This window comes from Osmia bicornis, chromosome 12 (genome assembly GCF_907164935.1).
Source record: "Osmia bicornis bicornis chromosome 12, iOsmBic2.1, whole genome shotgun sequence".
NCBI classification, from domain to species: Eukaryota; Metazoa; Arthropoda; class Insecta; order Hymenoptera; family Megachilidae; genus Osmia; species Osmia bicornis.
Window position 1 is genome coordinate 8,748,644 of NC_060227.1, and position 21,872 is coordinate 8,770,515.

Consider the following 21,872-nt stretch of genomic DNA (forward strand, 5'->3'; position numbering starts at 1 on the left):
TAATCTCCAAGAGACTGTCCTGGTTTCGCCTCGTACAGGTCCGCCTCCCGTAGCAATTTCGAAAATGGCATCGTTCGTCGAAATTGCGCGACAAGAAACACCTTCGTTTCTGCCCATGTGGTCGCGACTCGCATTCGTGTGTCGTACCATTGCCGTGCGTGTCCGCGTAATCTAGTCGCGATCATCCGCATCACGCTGAGGTCGTCCCAGCCGTAACGCGACGCCAACTCGTCCACATGGCGCACCCAATTCTCGATCGAAATGTCCTCTTTCGACGGATCGTACACCGGAATTAATTGCTCGTCTCCAGGACGTGCATATGTCGGCGACTTTGTACGCGACGCGGAGCTACGCGTTTTCAAGCTCTCCTGCTCTACGCGATCCGCCCGAACGATCCGCGACTCCGAATACTGTCTTCGCGGGCTGCGCGAACGTACACGCGAAGCACGTACTTCCGGGCTGCGCGAACGCGAGCTTGAATCCCGCCGTCGAGCCGCACGTGATCGCGTACGCGAGCGCGATCGTTTTAAAAACTCCTCCATCATTGTTTCTAAGCGTCCTAAGCGCGATTCCATGGAGTCGTCTCTTTTCTCACTAGCACACTCGCGATCACGACTGGTTGATGCGTGAGACATTATGCTACACTTACGATTAATACTATTTAAATTCAAAGTTTACTAATCACTAATTCTTATCTAATACTATTCACTAACTGCACAGTTTATAGTCCGGAACACTTAACAGTTTGTACACAAAATGCACGTAAGTGAATTCCAAAAATGTGCACTTCACACACGGTAATCCCACTTCTGATATGTAAGATCAGATTATGCGGAGCGGATTATGATTTGGAGAAATCAAATAAAACTCTGTGGGCGTTTGCTAAGATTGACTTTGCTCTGTATTTCGACTGCTTCATACCAGTCGACGGTCAGAACAAGAATGCCCTGCCGTCCCAAAAATCCTCCGTCGTGAGAACGCCTTCGACAGTATGCCCTTTTTGTTTATGACACCCCCAAGTTAAAGGACTTCCCCTTAAAGAGGTGAAACGCGCTGACAGAATGCACATGGCCTGCCTCAACCGTTCGTTTATTTCAAATTTTCTAACACAAGGAAGATTAATTTGTATTATTTGAAAGAGCCAAATATAGCCTTCTTTGTATTCCTCGCCTGGGATACTTCCAAGTGCGTCGCACCGACGAGGCGCACAAATTAGGTATACTGGAAAGTAACTATTGAAAACGAAATAAAAGAAAAAAGAAAAAGGTCAATTTGAATCTCAAACTCCTTTCTCGTGTTCTCGTGTGGAATACCTTCACGTGCATGCGCACCCGACGAAGAAGCACGAGATCGGAGGAGCGCGAACAGAAACGGAAAATTTAGAAAAATGAGGCCCTTCCTTGCATCCCTCACGTGGAATACTTTCAAGTGCTGCGCACCCGATGAGGAACGCAAGGTCGGGTTGGTAAAAATTCAGCCCGGACGTAACAATGGAAAAGTTGCGCAATACATACTTAACAGACACGATATCCAGTTCCACATGTATTATCTGCCAAAAGAACCCTAAAGATTGTGGTACCGCGAGTGAGGAAGATGTGAAAGAAAACTATGAATATGGCCTTTCACCGTTACATGCAAGAATTCGATTCATGGAATTTGTTTTGCACCTAAGTTACGACTTGAGCTTCAAGGGCGAAGGAATTAGGAATAATCCAGAAAACAAACAGAAGAGGCAAGAGGCAAAATTACAAGTTCAAATGAAATTCAGAAATGAACTGGGATTAATTATCGATACACCCAAGCAAGGATTTGGAAGCAGTAACGATGGAAATACCGCACGGAGATTTTTTGAATATCTATGCATGACGTCAGCAATCACTGGAATAGATGTTGGAATTTTAGAAAGATTTAAAACAATATTGAATGTTCTATCCTGTGGTGCCTCTGTGGACGCTAACAAATTTGGGGTATATGCTGCAGAAACAGAACAGCTAATGACTGAGAAGTACCCGCGGAGAAGATTAACAGCAACGGTATATAAAGTCTTAAGACACGGGAAAAATATTATATTACACCATATAAGGCCAATCGGAGAGCTGTCAGAGGAGGCACAGGAAGTAATAGATCAGTTTATATACAGTCGTCTGTATGTAGTAAATTGATCATTTCTGTGGGGTAGATTTGGCAAGTTGTGGCATTTTTTTAAAATCAAGCTCAAAGTTGAGATTTTAGTTAAACGTAGGTACTTCGTTTCAATCAGATCCTATTATTTATAAATAGTTGTTATATTGAACACTTTTATTAAACCGAAATAAAGTTTTGGATGACGAATATACACGTTGCAATAATTAATAATAATGGTTAATAAGGCAGTTAACTGGTTAATAATCGTATCTGTTACTGCTTTTCCATCTTCGTGCGCAGCGGCCAAGATGGGTGTAATTTCATTCAATCGCCATTTTCTTGAAAATGTGCAAAAAAGTGCAACCGATTTTTTCAGATTCTAATAGAGGAAGGTTTACTCTTTCATGTAGTAATAATTAAACATGTGGCAAGTTGTGGCATTTTTTTTAAATCAAACTCAAAGTTGAGATTTTAGTTTAATGTACTTCGTTTCAATCAGATCCTATTATTTAAAAAGTTGTTAACATTTTAACTTACTTTATGCACTGAATAGAATCTATACTATCCTAGTAAACTTTATCATTCATTTGAATTGTATCTTTCCGAGTAAAATTCATTAGAATCGTACATTGAAGTCACGGGTAATATTATCAGCGTTTCGTCTTGACGAATTTCTACTGACTTTGAGTGCGAACCACGGCAAAACGGAAGCAAATATGAAAAAACGGATTACACTACGTTAAACTACAGTTTATTCTCTATCGATGTATGTAATTAGTTTTTCAATTTTCGAATTCACGAAAATCGAATTTTGATCGCCGAAAGCCGTTTTTGTCCCACTGTGCGGCGTACAGGTAGGAAACTGGAGCTCTCCAATCGAGAAAGCCCCACGCGAATTCGCCGCGGAATTTAAATGCCTACATATTATAATATTTTGGTACTTGAATAATATCGTAGAAGTGACTTGTAACAAGCATTTACTACAGTGTGATTCTCTCGGAGCGCAACACAATAGCCGCACCGCACAATGGAACCCTGCTGTGTTTGCGGGCAAAAACCCCAGGAGGTCAAGTCGCCGGACCCAAGACTGCTCTGTGTGTGTTTATGACTTAGAGGAAGACAAGAAATGGAATAGAAGAATATGGTCAGAAAAATCTTATTCCAATTTCAGCTTTCTTAATTTTAATTTTTTTTTTTTTTTTTTGTTTATAACGAGGGGGAAAAATGCCTTACGCAGACCGGATTAGCTGTTGTGTAATCCGGTACTGTGGGGCTCTCAATTTGGTTTACCCACTAAAAAACCCACCTCGATTTCAGCTAGAAAATTTTATGTGAATTAACGTGAATTTTATATAGTTATTACTGTGAATATTTATAAATACTTATGTTTACAACATATGCTGAAAATGCTCACCTTTGGCTTCCAGACAACTTTGAATGCGCTTTTCAAAATTTCTTGAAACATTTTGAAGCATTTCTGCACTAACATTCTCTATTTCGCGGCGGATAGATTGTTCTAATTCGCTAATTGTTTGAGGTCTGTTCTTGTATACACGTGATTTTAAATATCCCAATAAAAAAAAGTACGGAGGACTTAAATCTGGTGACCGGGGTGGCCATAGGTTTTTCGAAATTATTCTATTCGCAAAATAACTTTCTATTTCCTGCATACTAATCTGTGAAGTATGGCACGTCGCCCCGTCCTGCTGGAAATATACGTCCGATAATTCTATATCCGTTAATTCATTGACGAATTCATCGAAAATTCGTAAGTACGTTACCGTACTAAGAGTGTTATAAAAAAATATCGGACCGATAATCCGCTGACGAGAAATGGCGCACCACACTTCGAGTTTTTTTGAATGTAAAGGCGCGGTGAAAATTTCATGAGGGTTTGTTTCAGCCCATATTCGCGTATTTTGGGAGTTTAAATATCCATTTAGATGGAACCAAGCTTCATCGCTGTAACGCGATACGCATGCAGCTTTGCCTTTTTTGCAGCTTTTTGACAGGTTGAATAAGGCACCTGAATCTGTTGAGACAGGTGCCTCAACGATGTCGATGGCTCTGCTAGCAAATGATTCCGCACATTCTGAACCGTTTCATCGGACATCTTCCGGCCTCCCCCGTGTAGTGGCACGACACTCCCGGTTGTTTCAAATTTCTGTATAAGTCTTGAAATTGTTGTTATTGCCGGTGCACTAGTTTGTGTATATACTCGCGTAAAACTAATTTTAGCTTCAGCAATGGAGTTGCTTTTATAATATTCCCGAACGAGAAAAACGCGTTGTTCGATTGAATACATTATTAAATTAGTATTAAATTATAAATTAAATTAAAATACAATAAAAAACTCGCGATGACAAAAATAAACCAAAATAAGTAAAAATAAAGTCACCAAACAATCACAGTTACAAGACAGACGGTTCGAAGACAAACGTTCGACGATTTAAAAACAATATTTTCCGATGTTTAAAGGCTGCAAGTTAGAAAGCGACTGTCGTTTTCTGTGCCTCGTTTTTCGTTGCTGGTTTGCAAATAATTTGGAAAAACCCAATTATGGAAGAGAAGGGACTTTATGATCTAATTACCCCGTTACCTGAAGGCCTAAAGTCGTTTAAAATGAACTGGATCTTTAGAAAAAGGTCTGAGCAACGGGTTGCGCTTTATTACTGAAAGGAAAAGCATGTTATTGAGGATAGTATTCCCCAATTAAATAGAGTAATTTCCAGAAACCGTTGCGAAGTTGGTAATGTTAGTGAACAAACGCTACAAAATGTTTTTTTAAAAATTTATGAAAGCGCCTTCAAACATGCCTGGAAGCCAAAGGTAATCATTTTCAGCATATGTTGTACAGATAAGTATTTATAAATATTCACATAAATAACTATATAAACAGCTAATCCAGTCTGTGTAAGGCATTTTTCCCCCTCGTTATAAACAAAAAAAAAAAAAAAAAATTAAATTAAAATTAAAAAAGCTGAAATTGGAATAAGATTTTTCTGACCATATTCTTCTATTCCATTTCTTGTCTTCCTCTAAGTCATAAACACACACAGAGCAGTCTTGGGTCCGGCGACTTGACCTCTTGGGGTTTTTGCCCGCAAACACAGCAGAGTTCCATTGTGCGGGGCGGCTATTGTGTTGCGCTCCGAGAGAATCACTCTGTAGATACATACAAGCTTTTGAAAGTAGCAGGTAAAGCCTGAGAATGAGAGAGAGAGAGAGAGAGAGAGAAGGGTGGGTCAATCGAGTAATATGCATAGAAGGCTGAAAAAGAGTCCTATCCAATAAATTGTCCTTTGAGCCGCGTGGCTAATTTGTCGTTTTCTATATTGTAAAGAAGGATAGTGTATCGTCGAAATCTCTCCAACATGGAGAGATCCCGTGTTTCAAGGAATAAGATATAATAAATGTGAGGAGGAGGGTATTTTAATAAATGAGTTTAGACGATTTTGAGCCAAAATATTAATAATTGTTTATTGGCTCGATACATGCTTACGGGGAAAAAGCCCGTCGGCATAAAAAACCCCTTATTTTCTTATTACTATGATTTGATTATATTAACGACCGGTGAAAATGCGTACGGTAAACGTTGTCGTGTTGTTATAATATTTTACCATGTAGGCCAAGAGTTTGAGTATAATATTCGACCCTGTAAGCGAATGCGGGTCCGGGTGGTTACATGTAGTAACCAACCCGGCAGGTCGTCGTTACGACAGCTTACAGGTATGTACGAATAAAGTGTAATACCTGACCATGTAAGCGAATACGGGTCCGGGTGGTTACATGTAGTACCCAACCCGGCAGGTCGACGCTCGACAGCTTACACGATATCAGGGTTGAGTGTGTAATTAGAGAGGTACTTGTTTAATTAACTTTACGGGTTGTCGTCACGACCATAATATGCGTTATTCTGAATATTTCCGAACTTGCACTCGTGAACGAACCATGTCGTCGATCGCGATCCGAACTGTAGCAAGCTTCTTTTCAGACTAAATAATACGCGTCGATCGCCCGAGAAACTCTGCACGAAAAAAGGGTCAACGAAGAGCTAATTTCCGTTCTCGCTTGCTCTCTAACTTATCGTGAATGGCGATGACAAACCTTTAAATAATTTACGACATGGCCGTGCTTACGTTAGGACCGATCCTAGTGAAACTAAACAAAGGCCCTGCCTCGACTCGTATTTCGAGGCATCGGCTGTTCACGGTGGTCTACGCACCGAACCACTTGAAATCATAAAATACCTTCGGTTTCGACGAAAGTAAACGTCGACGACCGAACACGCTCCCCCCGTTGGGAGTATAACGAGCAACAATATTATGGGTTTAATATTAATACTAATACGCATGCGGAATTTGTGTTATTATCGCGGACACGCTTAAGTCGCGCTTGCTTAAAAATGCCATTGGCGCTTTTTATTATTGTTGTAACTCGAACTTCGCCATCACCACCGGAAAGAATTTCTATATCTCTGCCCAGCCGCCACTGCATGCTCAGCTGATTTTTGTCCATCAGGATGATGATTGAGTCCGTCTTAATTTCGCCACGGGCTTCAAGCCACTTCTGGCGTTTCTGGAGTTCATTAAAGCACTCCGTTTTCCATTGCTTCCAAAAATCTTTGCGTGCCTTTACAATGAGGCATCATGAGGATAATCGATTTTCTGGAACTGAAAGACTATTAATTTCCGGTAGCATCGTAAAGCCGGGTATCCACCAGTATCAAACGCCCGTATCGTATCACCGTTCCGAACCCTTTTGAATAGGCAGACGTTGCCTCGTTGCATGCAACGGCATGCTGCGGCGCGGACAACATTTCTTCGTTTCTTGATATAAACGGTTAGGCAATAGGACTGGGCCACTACAGGCGAGGAGTTTCGTTTTGCTGCGTGGCGTTCCAAAGGAACGGAGGCAACGGATCCATCCGAAAAATTTGTCGATTCTTTGCTGTTGCATCGAAGGAAAGGTTCATGCGTTGGCACTTGACATAGCGTTTCGTGCCGTCACTTGGGTTTCAATTTATTTGAAATCTTGCGGTATTATTGGATTCATTTCAAAAGCGATGAAATTATTTATGAATTTAATCTAATTTAATTTAGACAAATTTTATCGTCTAAATATATTTAAACAGATCAATTATCTTCGGTGCTACGCTGTACATAAAAGAGCAATGTTAATAATCACCTGTGTGATTATTGAAAAAGGACAATGTTAATTTTTCAGAGATTTTCCCGTTGCCGAGTATCGAAAGTTCTATTGGTCTGTGATACGGAGGCGAAGGAACGGGCCGATCCGAAAATTGTCGGTTTCTTGTCGTTCAAAGGATTGGTTCGGAAACCACTTGAAACGTAAAAACAACATACCCAAGCGAAGGCCCGAAATGCTATGTCAAGTGGAAACATGACACTTGAGGCACGAGATAATATGATTTGGAATTGGATACATCAGTGAGATAATACTAATGCAACGACTGAACTTTGTTATTTTTCATTTTTTTCTTAAAAAACTGTTACCAACATATTTGTGACGTTTTTCTGATTAAAATGATACCAAACACGATATGGTTTGGATAATTACACTAAAGAAACAGCATGCAGCAAATCGAAACTTCTCGCCTATAGGAGTTTATTTCAAGACACGAAGAACTATTGTCCGAGCCGTAGCACGCCGTGGCATGCAACGAGGCAACGTCTGCCTATTCAAAAGGGTTCGGAACGGTGATACGATACGGGCGTTTGATACTGGTGGATACCCGGCTTAAGAGGCTGATCAACCAATATACGAGCAGAGGTTAACGCAATAGGATCATTTGGATCCGACGAAATAGGGCACAGCGGTCTTAGAATTTAAAATTGCCTCAATTTCTATAGCGAGGGTACTTACTTCCTCAGATGTAAAGAGGCGTTTGCTTACAACACGCTTGAAATGGTGTTTAAATGATTTGACCGCTGCTTCCCATATGTCCCCGAAATGCGGTAATAATGGCGGATTAAAGTTCCACGTTATATTTTTGTTTACCGCGAATTCGTTTACGCGTTCCTTAAATTGATTGGAATCGAATAAGGCGTATAATTCGCGAGCTGATTATTCGCACCCACAAAGTTCGTCCCGTTATCCGATTAGACGTGCGAAGGCATCGCTCGGCACCTAATGAAACGTCTGAAGGCACCGAGGAAACCCTCTGTCGTCAAATCGCTCCCCATTTCGATGTGTACCGTCTTTACACGATTTCTATTCTGATGTGTTTTTTTTCTTGCACGCATAATTTCTCCGTTGTAAATGTTAAATCAAAGCATGCGGAGCCATTATGCTACTACGCGGATGAGTTTCGTGTATGACGAAAAATTAGCGAAAAATTCGCATTTTCTGATAAAATGTTACGTTCGTTAATTTAACAGGAACCTTAGGTGATTTTACTGAATACACGAATTTATCCTCTTGCGCATTCCATCCGAGGCCTAAAGTTTTTACCACGGTACTATTATCGATCACGCAATCTGTTCCGAAGATCTTTTCGTTAATATTATCAAGTGCGTGATTGTGGTTCAAGGCCTACTAATGTATATTGAATCCGCCTCGTTTCAAAAGCTTGATTATTTCGTCGCGTATCGTCAGAAGTTCCTCCAATGAATTCGCGCCGGTTAGCAGGTCATCTACATAAAAATCGCGTTTCAGAATTTTTGACGCGTACGGAAAGTCTGCGATCTCGTCGTCTGCGAGCTGTTGTATCGTACGAATTGTGAGATGCGGAAGAAACACTGAAAGTTACCGTATTCATTTCGAATGTTCTAACGCGATTATCGAGATACCAGAATATGCGCTGATTGTTTCCGGTCTTAAGGGTAAATCAAAATTTGCCGGTACATCCTTTCGATATCGGTAGTGAGCACGTACGTGTGGGTGCGAAATCTCAGTAAATGCTCGAAGAGCTTTTTCTTATTACGGTTTTCTGAAATTCACCGTGAATTGAATCAAACGTTATTTCGACAAAACTCTTTGACGGCGTAGTCAATCCGTTGATCACATTAATAGGAATCGAACATGGTTGCCTTGAAAGTTTAATTGTCGCACGAATCGTTTGGTTATAAAATGTGCCGTCACACAAGTGTCAAATAGCGCACGAACTCTTATGAATGTTCCGTCGGCAGTTCGAATACGGACTACATACCGCGCTCATTACAAACTGCAATCGGGAAACGCGACCGACGGTAGATAATATTTGCGATATCAGATTTTTACATGGAAGCCTTCGAACCGGTAGCTTCGTTCTCTGACTCGGATTGAGACGTGGACGGTACGGCGGATGAATTTTGCGTCGCGGTATAGTGGAGAAGCGAATTATGAAAACGTCTGCATTGTCCACAATGTGGCGCCTTGTATAGTCCGGTATGAGAGCGAAGGCAATTTCGGCATAGCCCTTTACTTTTTACGATTTCCCAACGCTGTGACGTAGTCAAATTTCCGAAAGTTGGGCATTTATAAACGGAGTGATCTTTTTTGCAATATGTGCAAGCAAACGAAGTAGCGGAATCGAACGTGCGCGTGCTGGATTCGAATCTGCGAGCTTTCGTGACGTGGGAGTCCCGATCGGCCCGACGTTTGTCTCCGGTTTGCGTTTCGATTTTATTACGACAGCCGGCCTGTTCGAGTGTGCGCATACGAGACACGGTTTCGTTGATGAATTTATAGAATTGATCTACAGCGGGAAGGACATCTAAATTCAGCGATTCTTCCCATTTTTCCCGGACGTCGTGGGGCAACGCTCTTTCTAATATACTGATTATTACCGTATTATCGGGAGTCACGTCTAGTAATTTCAACATAATCAAATGTTGGCGAACGTCATCAATTAACTTCGAGAGCCCGTTCGGTGTAGCCTTGGTCAAAACCTTTGTATCCAGAATCGCATACATGTGTTTTGTGACCAGTGTACGTCGCTTTTCGTATGTATCAACATCTGCCACACGTTTTTATAGTTTTCCGCGCTCGCGCTAAAGAGCGAAATTTTGGTTAACGCTTCGCCTTTGAGAGACGACTTTAAGTATAAAAAGGGTCTGGCCGTATAAGCATAGTGAATCGGCCCCAGCAACAATTTCGGTTGATATTTATACCACATAATGCTTTTTGCCTAAACAACAATTGTGTGCAATTTCAACCCCCTACCCCCTCTGATAAGGGAGATATGAGGGTAAACCCCCAAAACTTTACTATTTTTTTTCTCGGAAACTATTTAAGATATTTGAACACATTAAAGTGCAAGTAGTAGGTATTCATTAACTGTATTTCATACTTTTTTTTCAAAATTTTTATCCGATGATTAAAGGTTGAAAATTAATAAATAAATTTTAGAAAGTGATTGTTATAAACAATCCCTTGAGTGACACCCACCGAAAAAATGAAGAATAATCCTTTACTATTTAGCTATTATCTGTAAAAGTTTCAAGAGTGTCGGATTGGTACATCATAGTTAAAAAAAAATAAAACCAATGTAACGCCCTTTCATAAGGCAAAGCCAGGCTGAACGTTAGAGGCGCTCAACCTAATCGACCTATAGGGGAATACGTTGCGCCGCGCCGACCCGCCACGTTTCTGATACCAGAAACAGCTCTCAGAAAAGTATGAACTCTTCTTTCCCTAAACTGTGTGTTAGTTAACAGTCATTTATTTAAATAATATATTAACAATTTAAATTTTTTAATTAAGTTTTCTGATCTTAACTTTTAACGTCCGTGTTTTCACGGTATTCCCCGTTTTAAGTATGAGTTTTCATCTAAAAACATAACTAGTCACGTACTTAGATGAAAAGTCGCGATTGTCACAAATTTTAATTACTTGTAACTTCTAAGTGCATCGATTGATCTGAATGAAATTTTCAGCATACATATAACTTATCTCAATTTACGAAAGACATATTTTCAACTTTCATTGTATGTAGACTCACATAAAAAAGTTGAAAAATTACCATTCACTATTTTTTTAACAATTTCAACAAATTTGTTATTTTTTAAAACGATAAAAATATATATTTTAATGAATTCATTTTTATAGCTTTTCAAAAAACTTCGTTATTTACTCCAATTTTAACCGCGTTATTATATTTTTAACAATGGCCACATATTTTTTCCTCCCACTGTACATTCGTGTCTTCCTTATTGTACGAAATAAGAGGTTTATACATATACTGTACGTATATTTAGGAACAAATAAATATCCAGGAAAAAGGAGAAACGGAGACGTCCAGCGCGCTGGACATACGTAAAGTCCTGGAAGAGTATAAAAAGCAAGTAAGTATATACATACAGGGTGTCCCAGAACTGGGGTAGGAGCCAAAGAGGAATGATTGCTGAGATCATTCTAAACAACTTTTTCCTTTGTCAAAATGTTGTTTAAGGCTTCGTTTTCGAGTTATTAACGAAAAACACTGGCCAATCAGAGCGCGCCCTTAGCGCGGGCCGAACCACGAGAGTGTTGGGTATGCTCTGCGTTCAAACCGTGGTCGTGATCAAGTGCATCGGCACTACATCGGTGTAATAGGATTCGTTGTTCATGAGCAATCAATAATTCGATATTATTATTCCTTTCTTTTTTTAATTCATTATTCGATACAACTTTTGCCCAACGAATCCTATTATATCGACGTAGTGCCGATGTACTTGTTCACGACCGCGCGGAGCATACCCAACACTCTCGTGATTCGGCCCGCACTAACGGCGCGCTCTGATTGGCCAGTGTTTTTCGTTAATAACTCGAAAACGAAGCCTTTACCAACATTTTGGCAAAGGAAAAGGTTGTTCAGAATGACCTTACCAATCATCCCTCTTCGGCTCCTACCCCAGTTCTGGGACACCCTGTATAATAGCAATTTCTCAGCGTGGAATCAACACCCATATGAGTATACTAGAATAATTATGTTTATGTTTCATCTTACAGATCACAGACCTCAAAAAAGATGTAAAGAGATTGAAATATTCGAGAGGAGGAAGAGGAGGAGGAGGAGGAAGAGGAGGACGAGGAAGAGGAGGAAGAGGAAGAGGAGGAGGAGGAGGAAGAGGAGGACGAGGAAGAGGAGGAAGAGGAAGAGGAGGAAGAGGGAATTGCGGGAAAAATAATCCAATAATAATTTTTAAATAAATATAATAGAAACAGAGTACTGTAGTTTGTTGCAAATCCTATCCTTATCCTCAATTATGATATAAGTAAATAGAATATTATCAATAGGTAATTTTTTAATATATAGCTGTATTTAAAAAACAAAAACATAAGTATTAATAATAAAAAACATAATTTTTTTTTTAAATTGGTTGCTTTTATGTATAAAAGAACATAGGTTACAAGTTACATTCCTTGCTTGCTTTACTAACCAAATTAGTAAACGTATTCACGAAGAAATATGTATAGGTATAAACCGAATTTATACTTTTACATGCAGCTAACGCTTGACTTTTGCCATGATTCCACGTTAGCAGGCGTTCTCGTTACGCGCCACCTCCTAACCACTAGCTGAACTAAATTTGTCACGTGACTTGCTCTGTATTATCCACAAAATGGCGGAACTGGTCTGTAGGAATGCTTTTACGGGATTCGACTTTTCGTCCTTATATGAGAGAATTTGGGGCTGGGTGAGGGCTTATTCGAAAGAGGAAGGTCCACTGCAGTACGATCAACTCATGATTTCAATCACAGCACTCTTTTAGTAGCAGAAAAATGCTTCGATTCCGCGACTGCATTTTGTCGATTTTTTCTTCTACTTTGGACGCTTATATTACTAAACATCAACATAATTCCACTGAAACGTGAGTTGACCGTACTGCACTGGACCTTTCTCTTTCGAATAAGCCCTCACCCAGCCCGAAATTCTCTCATATAAGTACGAAAAGTCGAATCCCGTAAACCCATGTTTAGACCCATTTTTGCCGGTAAAGTCAACGCGCTACTATTACCCGTGTCTACCCCCTTAAGTCGCGACACTGAATCCGGTCCGTAGTATAGCATGCCGTTAGTTGGATGCGATGATTGAGGCAGCGCTGAAATTAGTTTCTGTTCGGCTTAATTTTCAATGAAACCGACTGTTGTACCGCGCGAAATTCGGAGTTCGGCCTCGACGCTCGCATCATTCGTTTGAGCCTCAACGTTAAGGTGGTGCGAGCGTCGAGGCCGAACTTCGAATTCCGCGTCGGTAAAACAGTCAACGTTGCATTGAAAATTCGGCCGAACAGAAACTGATTTCAGCGCCACCTCAGTTATTGCATCCAACTAACGGCATGATATTCTACGTCACTTTTCGCATACACCTAAATGACACACGGATGCTACGATAGCTATATTATGTATGTCACCGCCAAAGTATAAAATACGATACTGCATACATCACCCAGGAAATGTATGAATGACATAACTCCTTCACCCAAATATTATATCTACATTTCTTGTAATATAACATAACCAAGGGAAGAATATTCCTACAAATCGAATGCCTAAGGTTAGTTTTTTTTTAAATAATATGTCCCGATATGGTACTCCGATATATACATATAAGTGGTATCAAATCTTTTTCCGAAGTACGAATGTGTAGGAATAAGAATTATACAGGGTGTTCGACAACAGGTGGGAGATTTTTTAAGGGGTAATTCCAGGGATCAAAATAAGACGAAAATCAAGAATGACGAAATAGCGTTTGCGACTTTGTTTTCCAGTAATTAACGTTTAAAAATTCGAGTAAAAAGCGCCAGAAACCTGCAATCCGCTCAGCACCGACGACCGAACGTCAGCTGAGCAGGGGTCGGTACAGTCATAACCAAGAATCGTTCAATAGTAGAAACTTACCTCGTGCTATTCTCCTTTTTTTTTTTTTTTTTTATCTCGGAGGAGGGAAAATGCTGTTACGCACATCGAAACAAAATCTGGTAGTGTGGGACCACAAAATCCTCGTGCTATTCTTCTATTTTTTTTTTATCTTCACATTGAATTTACTTTAAATAACAATCACCAAAACAATGTTACATTAAATGTTCAATACATATGCGAATGCGTTTCCCGAAATTGAGTCTCATGCAATGAAAATCGTGTGAAACGTTTCGAATATTCCTTGTTTTATTTCCTCGCCGTTCGTTACCGTTGTTGAGTACACTAAATTTTCAGGTGTCCCATAGAAAAAATTCCCAAGGATTGGAGTCAGGTGACCGGTAAAATATTTAGGTACGTAGTAATTATAAAAGAGTCTAAGTGAGTGAGAGCGTTATTTCAGGTAGAGGACAAATTTTGGTGAGCTGCAACGAAACCATAAAGGACCCTGATATTATTAGAGCTACGTGGAGTCGAGGTGAACGTCGACTATCATAAAATAATAGCTATTCTAGGTTTTTCCTAATTTACTTAATCCGTTTGACTTCTCGTGTTAGAAATTTTAAACCATGTTTATGGTGGGGCTATTCTGGACTGAAAATTAATTTCCGCTCTTCGGAAAAAATAGGCGACATCATATCCGAGTCATAACCCTGGTCGCCGTAGGTAAAGGACAAATGTCTCGTGTTAGAAATTTGTTTTTTTTTTTATCTCGAAAACGTACTCGGTACTTTATCTTGGTACTGCAGCATATAGCTTTTTCTTCCTATTTTTGATCTTCACATAAGGAAATCCCTTAACACAGTTAAGCGACTATTTTTCCGATTTGTTATCCATTCTAGCCATTATGTTTTATATTTTTAAACGTTTAATAGCTCTGAAGGAAGCTGATTCTTCAAGTCCGAAAATAGTACCTAGCAGTATTTACAAACTTTATAATTAAAATCCACTTTCTTACATTTTGGATATAAAAGAAACAAATTATTTTAAGAAATGACCGTACCCACCATAAAAATGAAAATTTCTAACACGAGACGTCAGACGGATTAAGTAAATTAGGACAATCCCAGAATACCTATTATTTTATGATAGTCGGCGCTCAACTCGGTTCCACGTACCTGCAATAATATCAGGGTCATTTATTGTTTCGTTCCAGCGCACCAGTCCTTTACCTGAAGTAACTCTCTCACTCACTTAGACTCTTTTATAATTACCACCTACCCAAATATTTTAGCCAATGAAATGCTTCTCGTATTTTTACCCCTCCACGCAGAAATTTAACGTATACCCTAACACTATGCGAAAGCAGCAGATTCTAATTGACAGTCCTTACATACGTTGCAAGGAAGTGTCTGTGAAGTATCTGTGAAGTGTCTGTGAAGTGTCTGTGAAGTATCTGATTATTGTAATCCATAATGGAATACACTAATGAAGAATGTGCGGACATTCATATGTGCTACGGTCGAGCGGATGGTAAGGCTTGCGAAGCTCGCAGGATTTATCAAGGATTATTCCCAGAACGGAAGATACCAAATTCGAAGACATTTACGAGGATCCATCAACGATTAAGAACTGCAGGTTCGTTCTCCCGATCGACATCTGGCGGACATGATCAACGGGATTCGGACCTAGAGGAGAAAATTTTGCAGCAAGTAGAAGAGGATCCATCCACCAGCACGAGGGACATTGCTGCAGTAGAAGGTGTCAGCCACAATACAGTGTGGAGAATTTTAAAGGAGCAACAGATGCATCCGTACCATTTTCAACGGGTCCAGGCATTAAAAGCAGGAGACTTTGAAAGAAGATTGACATTTGCAACATGGATGTTGGAAAAAATTACTGCTGACCGACACTTCTGTACCAAAATATTGTTCAGCGATGAGGCAACGTTCACCAAACACGGTGTGCAAAATTGTCACAACGATCATATGTGGGCCACCGAAAATCCACACGCCATTGTAGTCGCAAATTCACAGCGACAATTTTCAGTTAACGTTTGGGCCGGAATTGTCGGTGACCACATTATTGGTCCAGTTGTGCTGCCTCATCGATTGACAGGACAGAATTATTTGGAATTCCCGGAGGACACATTACAATTCCGTTTAGAAGAAGTGCCATTAAACATTGTACAGGATATGTGGTTTATGCAAGATGGTGCACTACCACATTTTGCGGGGGCTGTGAGAAATCACCTGAACGAACGTTTTCCAAACAGGTGGATTGGCCGAGGGGGGCCCGTCGCTTGGCCTGCACGGTCACCCGACTTCAATCCCTTAGATTTTTTTCTATGGGGACACCTGAAAAATTTAGTGTATTCAACACCGATAACGGACAGTGAGGAATTAAAACAACGTATATTATTTGCATCGGGAATAATTCAAAACGTTTTAGGCGATTTCCATCGAATGAGAATTAATTTCGAAAAACGCATGCGCGTATGTGTTGACCAGAACGGTGGACATGTTGAACATTTGATGTGATGTGTTTTAGTGTTAATAGTGATTATAAGTTAATGTGATATTAATGTTAAATTTTTTATTTTTAAAATTGGTGATTGTGTGGTGCAGGGGTAGGGGTATTAGTGGGTGAATGTACAGTGTTTTAGTGTTAATAGTGATTATTAGTTAAAGTGATATTAAAGTTAAATTTCTTATTTTTAAAATTGGTGATTGTGTGGTGCAGGGGTAGGGGTATTAGTGGGTGAATGTACAGTGTTTTAATGTTAATAGTGATTAGTAGTTAAAGTAATATTAATGTTAAATTTTTTATTTTTAAAATTGGTGATTGTGTGGTGTGTGGTGATTGCGCAGGAGGAGGGGTTTTAGTGGGTATATCGAAAACGGAGAGCCCCACACTACCGGATTTTGTTTTGGTGTGCGTAATAGCATTTCCCCTCCTCCGAGATAGATAAAAAAAAAAAAATAATAATAGGAGAATAGCACGAGGTAAGTTTCTACTATTGAACGATTCTTGGTTATGACTGTACCGACCCCTGCTCAGCTGACGTTCGGTCGTCGGTGCTGAGCGGATTGCAGGTTTCTGGCGCTTTTTACTCGAATTTTTAAACGTTAATAACTAGACAACAAAGCCGAAAACGCTATTTCGTTATTCTTGATTTTCGGCTTAGTTTGATCCCTAGAATCACCCCTTAAAATATTGCCCACCTGTTATCGAACACCCTGTATAAATGTGATAGGAACGCAGTATATTTGTTTTTGAATAACATGAATTGTAATACTATGAACAAAATAAAAAGAAAATGATAAATTATAAAATAAAATTGTTGATAATTAATAAATTGCAATTAATTGATAATGCATTTACTTTATTCAATAAAAAAAAAAGATACCATAAACATTTGTCATGTATCCAATATATGTACTGTAACGTGGTGACACCCGTGCCCCCCCCCCCCCCCCCCCGTTACAATCGCTGCGCTTTCCCCATTCATACGCCCACCTAACGATAACCTCCAACCCTCCCTCACCCTACCCCTTTCTCCCTGCCCACCGGTGTCGGGCCGATGGAGGCGACGGACAGACACAACGAGGACCACCCTCAACAGGAGCGTCGAGGCCGGCGACAGATCCACCCCTCCAGCAAACACGGAGCAACGTGGAATTTCCAGAAACTCTAATGATGCGACCCAAAGCTGACGCAAACGTCCACCCGGAGCCATCTGTCGCCGAGCCCGAAGACCTCAGCCCACCCGTCACCGCAGGAAGTCCGTCAGCCCCATCGACCCCGATCACTGACCCCCCCGATCACTCTTGACAATTACTATTGAAAGGAACTCACCCAAAACTTCTTACACACACTCTCTAACGCTCTCTATAATCGCTTTGTAACTCTCTCTAATCGCTCTCTATGCACTCGCTATCTTAGCCTCGGGCTCAATGACGGCTCGTCGCCGCTGCTGCGACGACGAGACCGTCAAGGGATATTTTTGGGAAGGGGATGGGACTAGGAAGGGGGCCTCTTCCGGCAACGGGATATGTCGATTATCGATATTCGATTTATCGGTGATCGGAGTCGATGGGGCTGGCGGATATCCTTCGGTGACGGGTGGGCTGAGGTCTTCGGGCTCGGCGACAGATGGCTCCGGGTGGGCGTTTTCGCAAGCCTTTGGGCAGCTTCATCTAGGTTTTTGAAGTCCCACGTTGCTTTTTTACCATGAGAGGGTTGGGTATCTGTCGCCGGCTTCGAAGCTCCTGTTGAAGGTAGTCCTTGGTGGTTCTGTCCGTCGCCTCCATCGGCTCGACACCGGTGGGCCGGGAAAAGGGGTAAGGTGAGGGAAGGGTTAGGGGTTATCTTGAGGTGGGAATGTGAGGTGGGAGAAGTGCAGCGGTTGTAACGGGGGGGGGGGGGGGGGGCACGGGTGTCACCACGTTACATCATAAACAATGAATACCAGAAAGATCGTACGAACAGGAAAGTAAAAAAACTACTTACGTTCTGCTCCTCAGGCTCGTACAGCTCATTCAGCTGCGATACGTGCGGCTGATACGGCTGCGGCTGCGGCGGCTGGTGCGACTGAAACAAAAAATATTATGTTATTATATATAAACAAAAAATAGCAGAAACAACGTATAAACATGAACGTAAAAAATAGGACTTACTGTATATTCTGTCGGTTGGGCATGCAGCGGTTGCTGTGGCGGTTGCTGTAGCGATGGGTGCGACTGCAAAAATAAATATTATGTTATTATATATAAACAAGGAATAGCAGAAATAACGTATAAACAGGAACGTAAAAAAACGACTTACGATATACTGAGCATGTTGCTGTTCTGCCTGCCGCCGGTCTATTTGCTGCAGCAGTTCGTGCATTTTTTCGTGCTGCTGTTGCAGCTGGGCCAGCGGTTCCGGCTGCGGGTGTTCTGGATTGCAGTTATCCATGTCTTGTGGACACGAGTCTAAAACGGCAATTTTTTAACTTTTTTATTTGAGCTTGTGATGAAAATTTAAAATATGTCATGTGTATGCTGACAATTTCATTGAGATCGGTCAATGCACTGGGAAGTTACAAGTAATTAATTTCTGAAAATCGTGGCTTTTCATCTAAGAACGTGACTAGTTATGTTCTTAGATTGCGATTCTCGGAAATTTTAATTACTTGTAACTTCTAAATGCATTGACCGATCTCGATGAAATTTTAACCATGCACATAACTCATTTCAATCTACGAAAGACATATTTTAAATTTTCATTAAAGGCTCACATAAATCCACTGTATATGAGACAAAGCAAAATATATTTTTGTTACAAATGGTCACGTAATGTAATTGTCAATGACACTCGCGAAGTAAAGATCAAAAGAAACACTTACTGTCGTTTTCGGAATCCATACTTCGTGTGTGCTTTTCCCGTTCGTTACACTAATTGAACTGTCGCACAGTGGGGCAAAATGCTAATCTAGCAGTGCAAAATGACGAACGCTTATAATGATGAATGGTTTTATATTCTAGGCATTCTATACGTATTAAATAAATATAAAAAAGACTAATAAAGTTCCTTAAGGTTGTTGGAATAGCGGTTTTTGGAAAAATAGAGAGTTAGGATACAGAGAAGGAAACGTATTTTGAATTAGAAGTCTTGTTTTAATTTTCAGTTACAATAAAGATAAATTCTTATAAAATTTTGTTTATTTAAAAAAAATATAATTTACAAAAATACAATTTACAATAAAAACAGCAATAATAAAAATACGAACAAGATAATATTCATATCTTTGAAGCATAATTACTATGAATGTACGAGAAGAGTTTTCATTTCATTTTCAAAGGATGGTATTTTTTGGAAGCGTAAACTGTTCTTGTTACAAGATATTATAGAAATTAATGGATCTGATGTAAATAATAAACTATTAAATAAATCTGTAATACCAGCTGTCCGAGAGCACTTCCTCGTGTTGTACTGCCTGAATCTTCTCAAATCTTTGTTTCTTGCTTCAAGTGCTTCTTCAGACAACATTCCTATGGGCAAACTAACAGCCTTTATAATGTCCGATCCGTGAATTAAAATTCGTCTATGTGGGTGAGAGTGAGGCAAAACTGGCTGATGAAATCCAGCTGCCTGAGTTGGCGCGGTGAAGCCGCGTTGTTCCAAGGCCCTGACGAGCGGCTTATGGTCTGTGCAAACCACGAACTCTCGACCCTCGAGGAGGTGCTCGAAGTGTTTGAGCGCTGCATATACGCCCAGCAGCTCGCGGTCATAAGGGCTGTACTTGGCTTCTGCGGGTGAGAGTTTCCGCGAGAAGAAACCCAGCGGGCGCCAAACGTCATCTTCCAGTTGGTCCAGGTGTGCCCCGAGAGCCGTGGAAGAAGCGTCTGTAGTAAGACGTAAGGGAGCCTTCGCAGAGAGGAAACTCATCTGCGCCGTTGCAGCGAGGCTTCGCTTGCAGCGCTCGAAGGCGTCCGTGAGCTCAGGCGTCCAGTCGATGGCTCGGCTGTCCTTTTTCTTATTGGAGCCACGAAGGAGGTCCGTAAGGGGCGCTTGCAACGTCGCCGCGCCAGGAATTAGTGCTCGATAATAGTTTATTACGCCGATGAAGCGGCGGAGGTCTGTTATTGTAGGAGGCCTTTTGTATTCCAGGACAGCAGAGCTCCTGGCCGGAGGTGGCTTGAATCCGTCCGTGGAGACCTGATAGCCGAGGAAGGTGACTTCTTGGCGTGCGAACCTGCACTTTGAAAAATTGATTGATAACTTGGCCTGAGAGAGGACCTCAAAGACCGCTTGAAGATGCTGGAGGTGTTCGTCCAGGCTGCTAGAGGCGATGAGGAGGTCGTCTATATAGACCTTTACGAAAGGCAGATCCCTGAAGAGGCCATTCATGTGGCGCTGAAACGTCTGAGTCGCATTCCGCAAGCCCAACGGCATGCCGAGAAACTTGAACAACCCAAATGGGGTGGTTACCGCTGTCTTTGGAATGTCCTCTGGAGCGACTGGGATCGGGAAATACGCTCGGTTTAGATCCAGGGTGGAAAAAATCTTCCCACCGTGGAGTCCGAGCAGGAGATCCTCGATGCGAGGGATCGGGTATCGGTCAGGCACCGTGACCGAGTTCAATCTGCGGTAATCTCCCGTGGTGCGCCAGTCGCCGTTCTCCTTTCTGACCAGGTGAATGGGGCTGGCCCATTGGCTGCTGGAAGGGCGAATAACCCCGTGGAGGAGGAGGAGGTCAAAGTCCCTCTTGGCCGCTTGGAGTTTCTCTCCGATTAGGCGCCGAGGCCTGGCGAAGACCGGCGGGCCCGTCGTGACGATGTGATGTTGCACCGCCGCCGAGGGTCCGTGACTCGGAGCTGAGCCTGGCTGCAAAAGGTGGTGGTACGTCCGGATGAGCGATCTGAAACGATCGTCCAGTGCCTCGACATCCGGAAGGCTAGGCGACGCGACGCTGATCCCTTGAAGGGCAGCTAAGATGGGCGATGTCCTCTGCAAAACAACGCGTCGCAGAATCCACGAGGCGGCGGCGTCTGAGGTCGACCACGAGACCGTAGTGCGCGAGAAAATCCGCACCCAGGATGGCGCATTTAACGTCTGCGCTTACAAAGGCCCAGGGGAAGGCTCGCCGAAGGCCCAGATTTAGCGTTAGGACGCGGTGTCCGTAAGTGCTGATCGTGGATCCATTGGCTGCAAGGAGCTTCAGAGATCCAGGAGCCGGTTTGCGCTTCGGGGCCCTGGCAGGCAGCAGCGAGATGACCGAGCCCGAGTCGACTAGGAATTTGACGCCGGAGACGCGGTCAAAAACGTGAAGTCGCAGCTCTTGAGAGAGAGGCAGGCTTGGTAAGCTGCGTGCGTTTGGGCTGCCACCCGCGGCCTGCACCGAGGGCAGCCCTAAATGTTTCCCCGCTGGTCAGCCGGGGAGGCTGGTCGGAAGTTGCACGGCTAGAGACACCGCTGAG

General features: G+C 41.8%; 2 protein-coding genes across 3 annotated transcripts in view; one reads left to right on the top strand and one right to left on the bottom strand.

Annotated features, from left to right (window-relative positions):
* Window positions 1–12,167, top strand: part of LOC114881286 (protein URE2-like) — a 31,801-nt gene extending 19,634 nt beyond the window's left edge. Inside the window, exons 1-3 of one of the 2 annotated variants that reach the window (XR_003790258.2) lie at window positions 10,606–10,743; window positions 11,325–11,411; window positions 12,058–12,167. The gene's annotated coding sequence lies outside the window, so the exon portion shown is untranslated. Of the gene's footprint in view, window positions 1–10,605; window positions 10,744–11,324; window positions 11,412–12,057 lie in introns of those variants that run through there. The other variant, XR_006829950.1, reaches the window with a different exon arrangement.
* The window catches only part of LOC114881752, a 32,844-nt gene extending 17,462 nt beyond the window's left edge, over window positions 1–15,382 (bottom strand). The window contains exon 1 of the mRNA XM_046288167.1: window positions 15,306–15,382. Coding sequence (XP_046144123.1) covers window positions 15,306–15,382 — 77 coding nt within the window. The remainder of the gene's footprint in view (window positions 1–15,305) is intronic.
* Window positions 15,383–21,872: the final 6,490 nt, after the last annotated feature.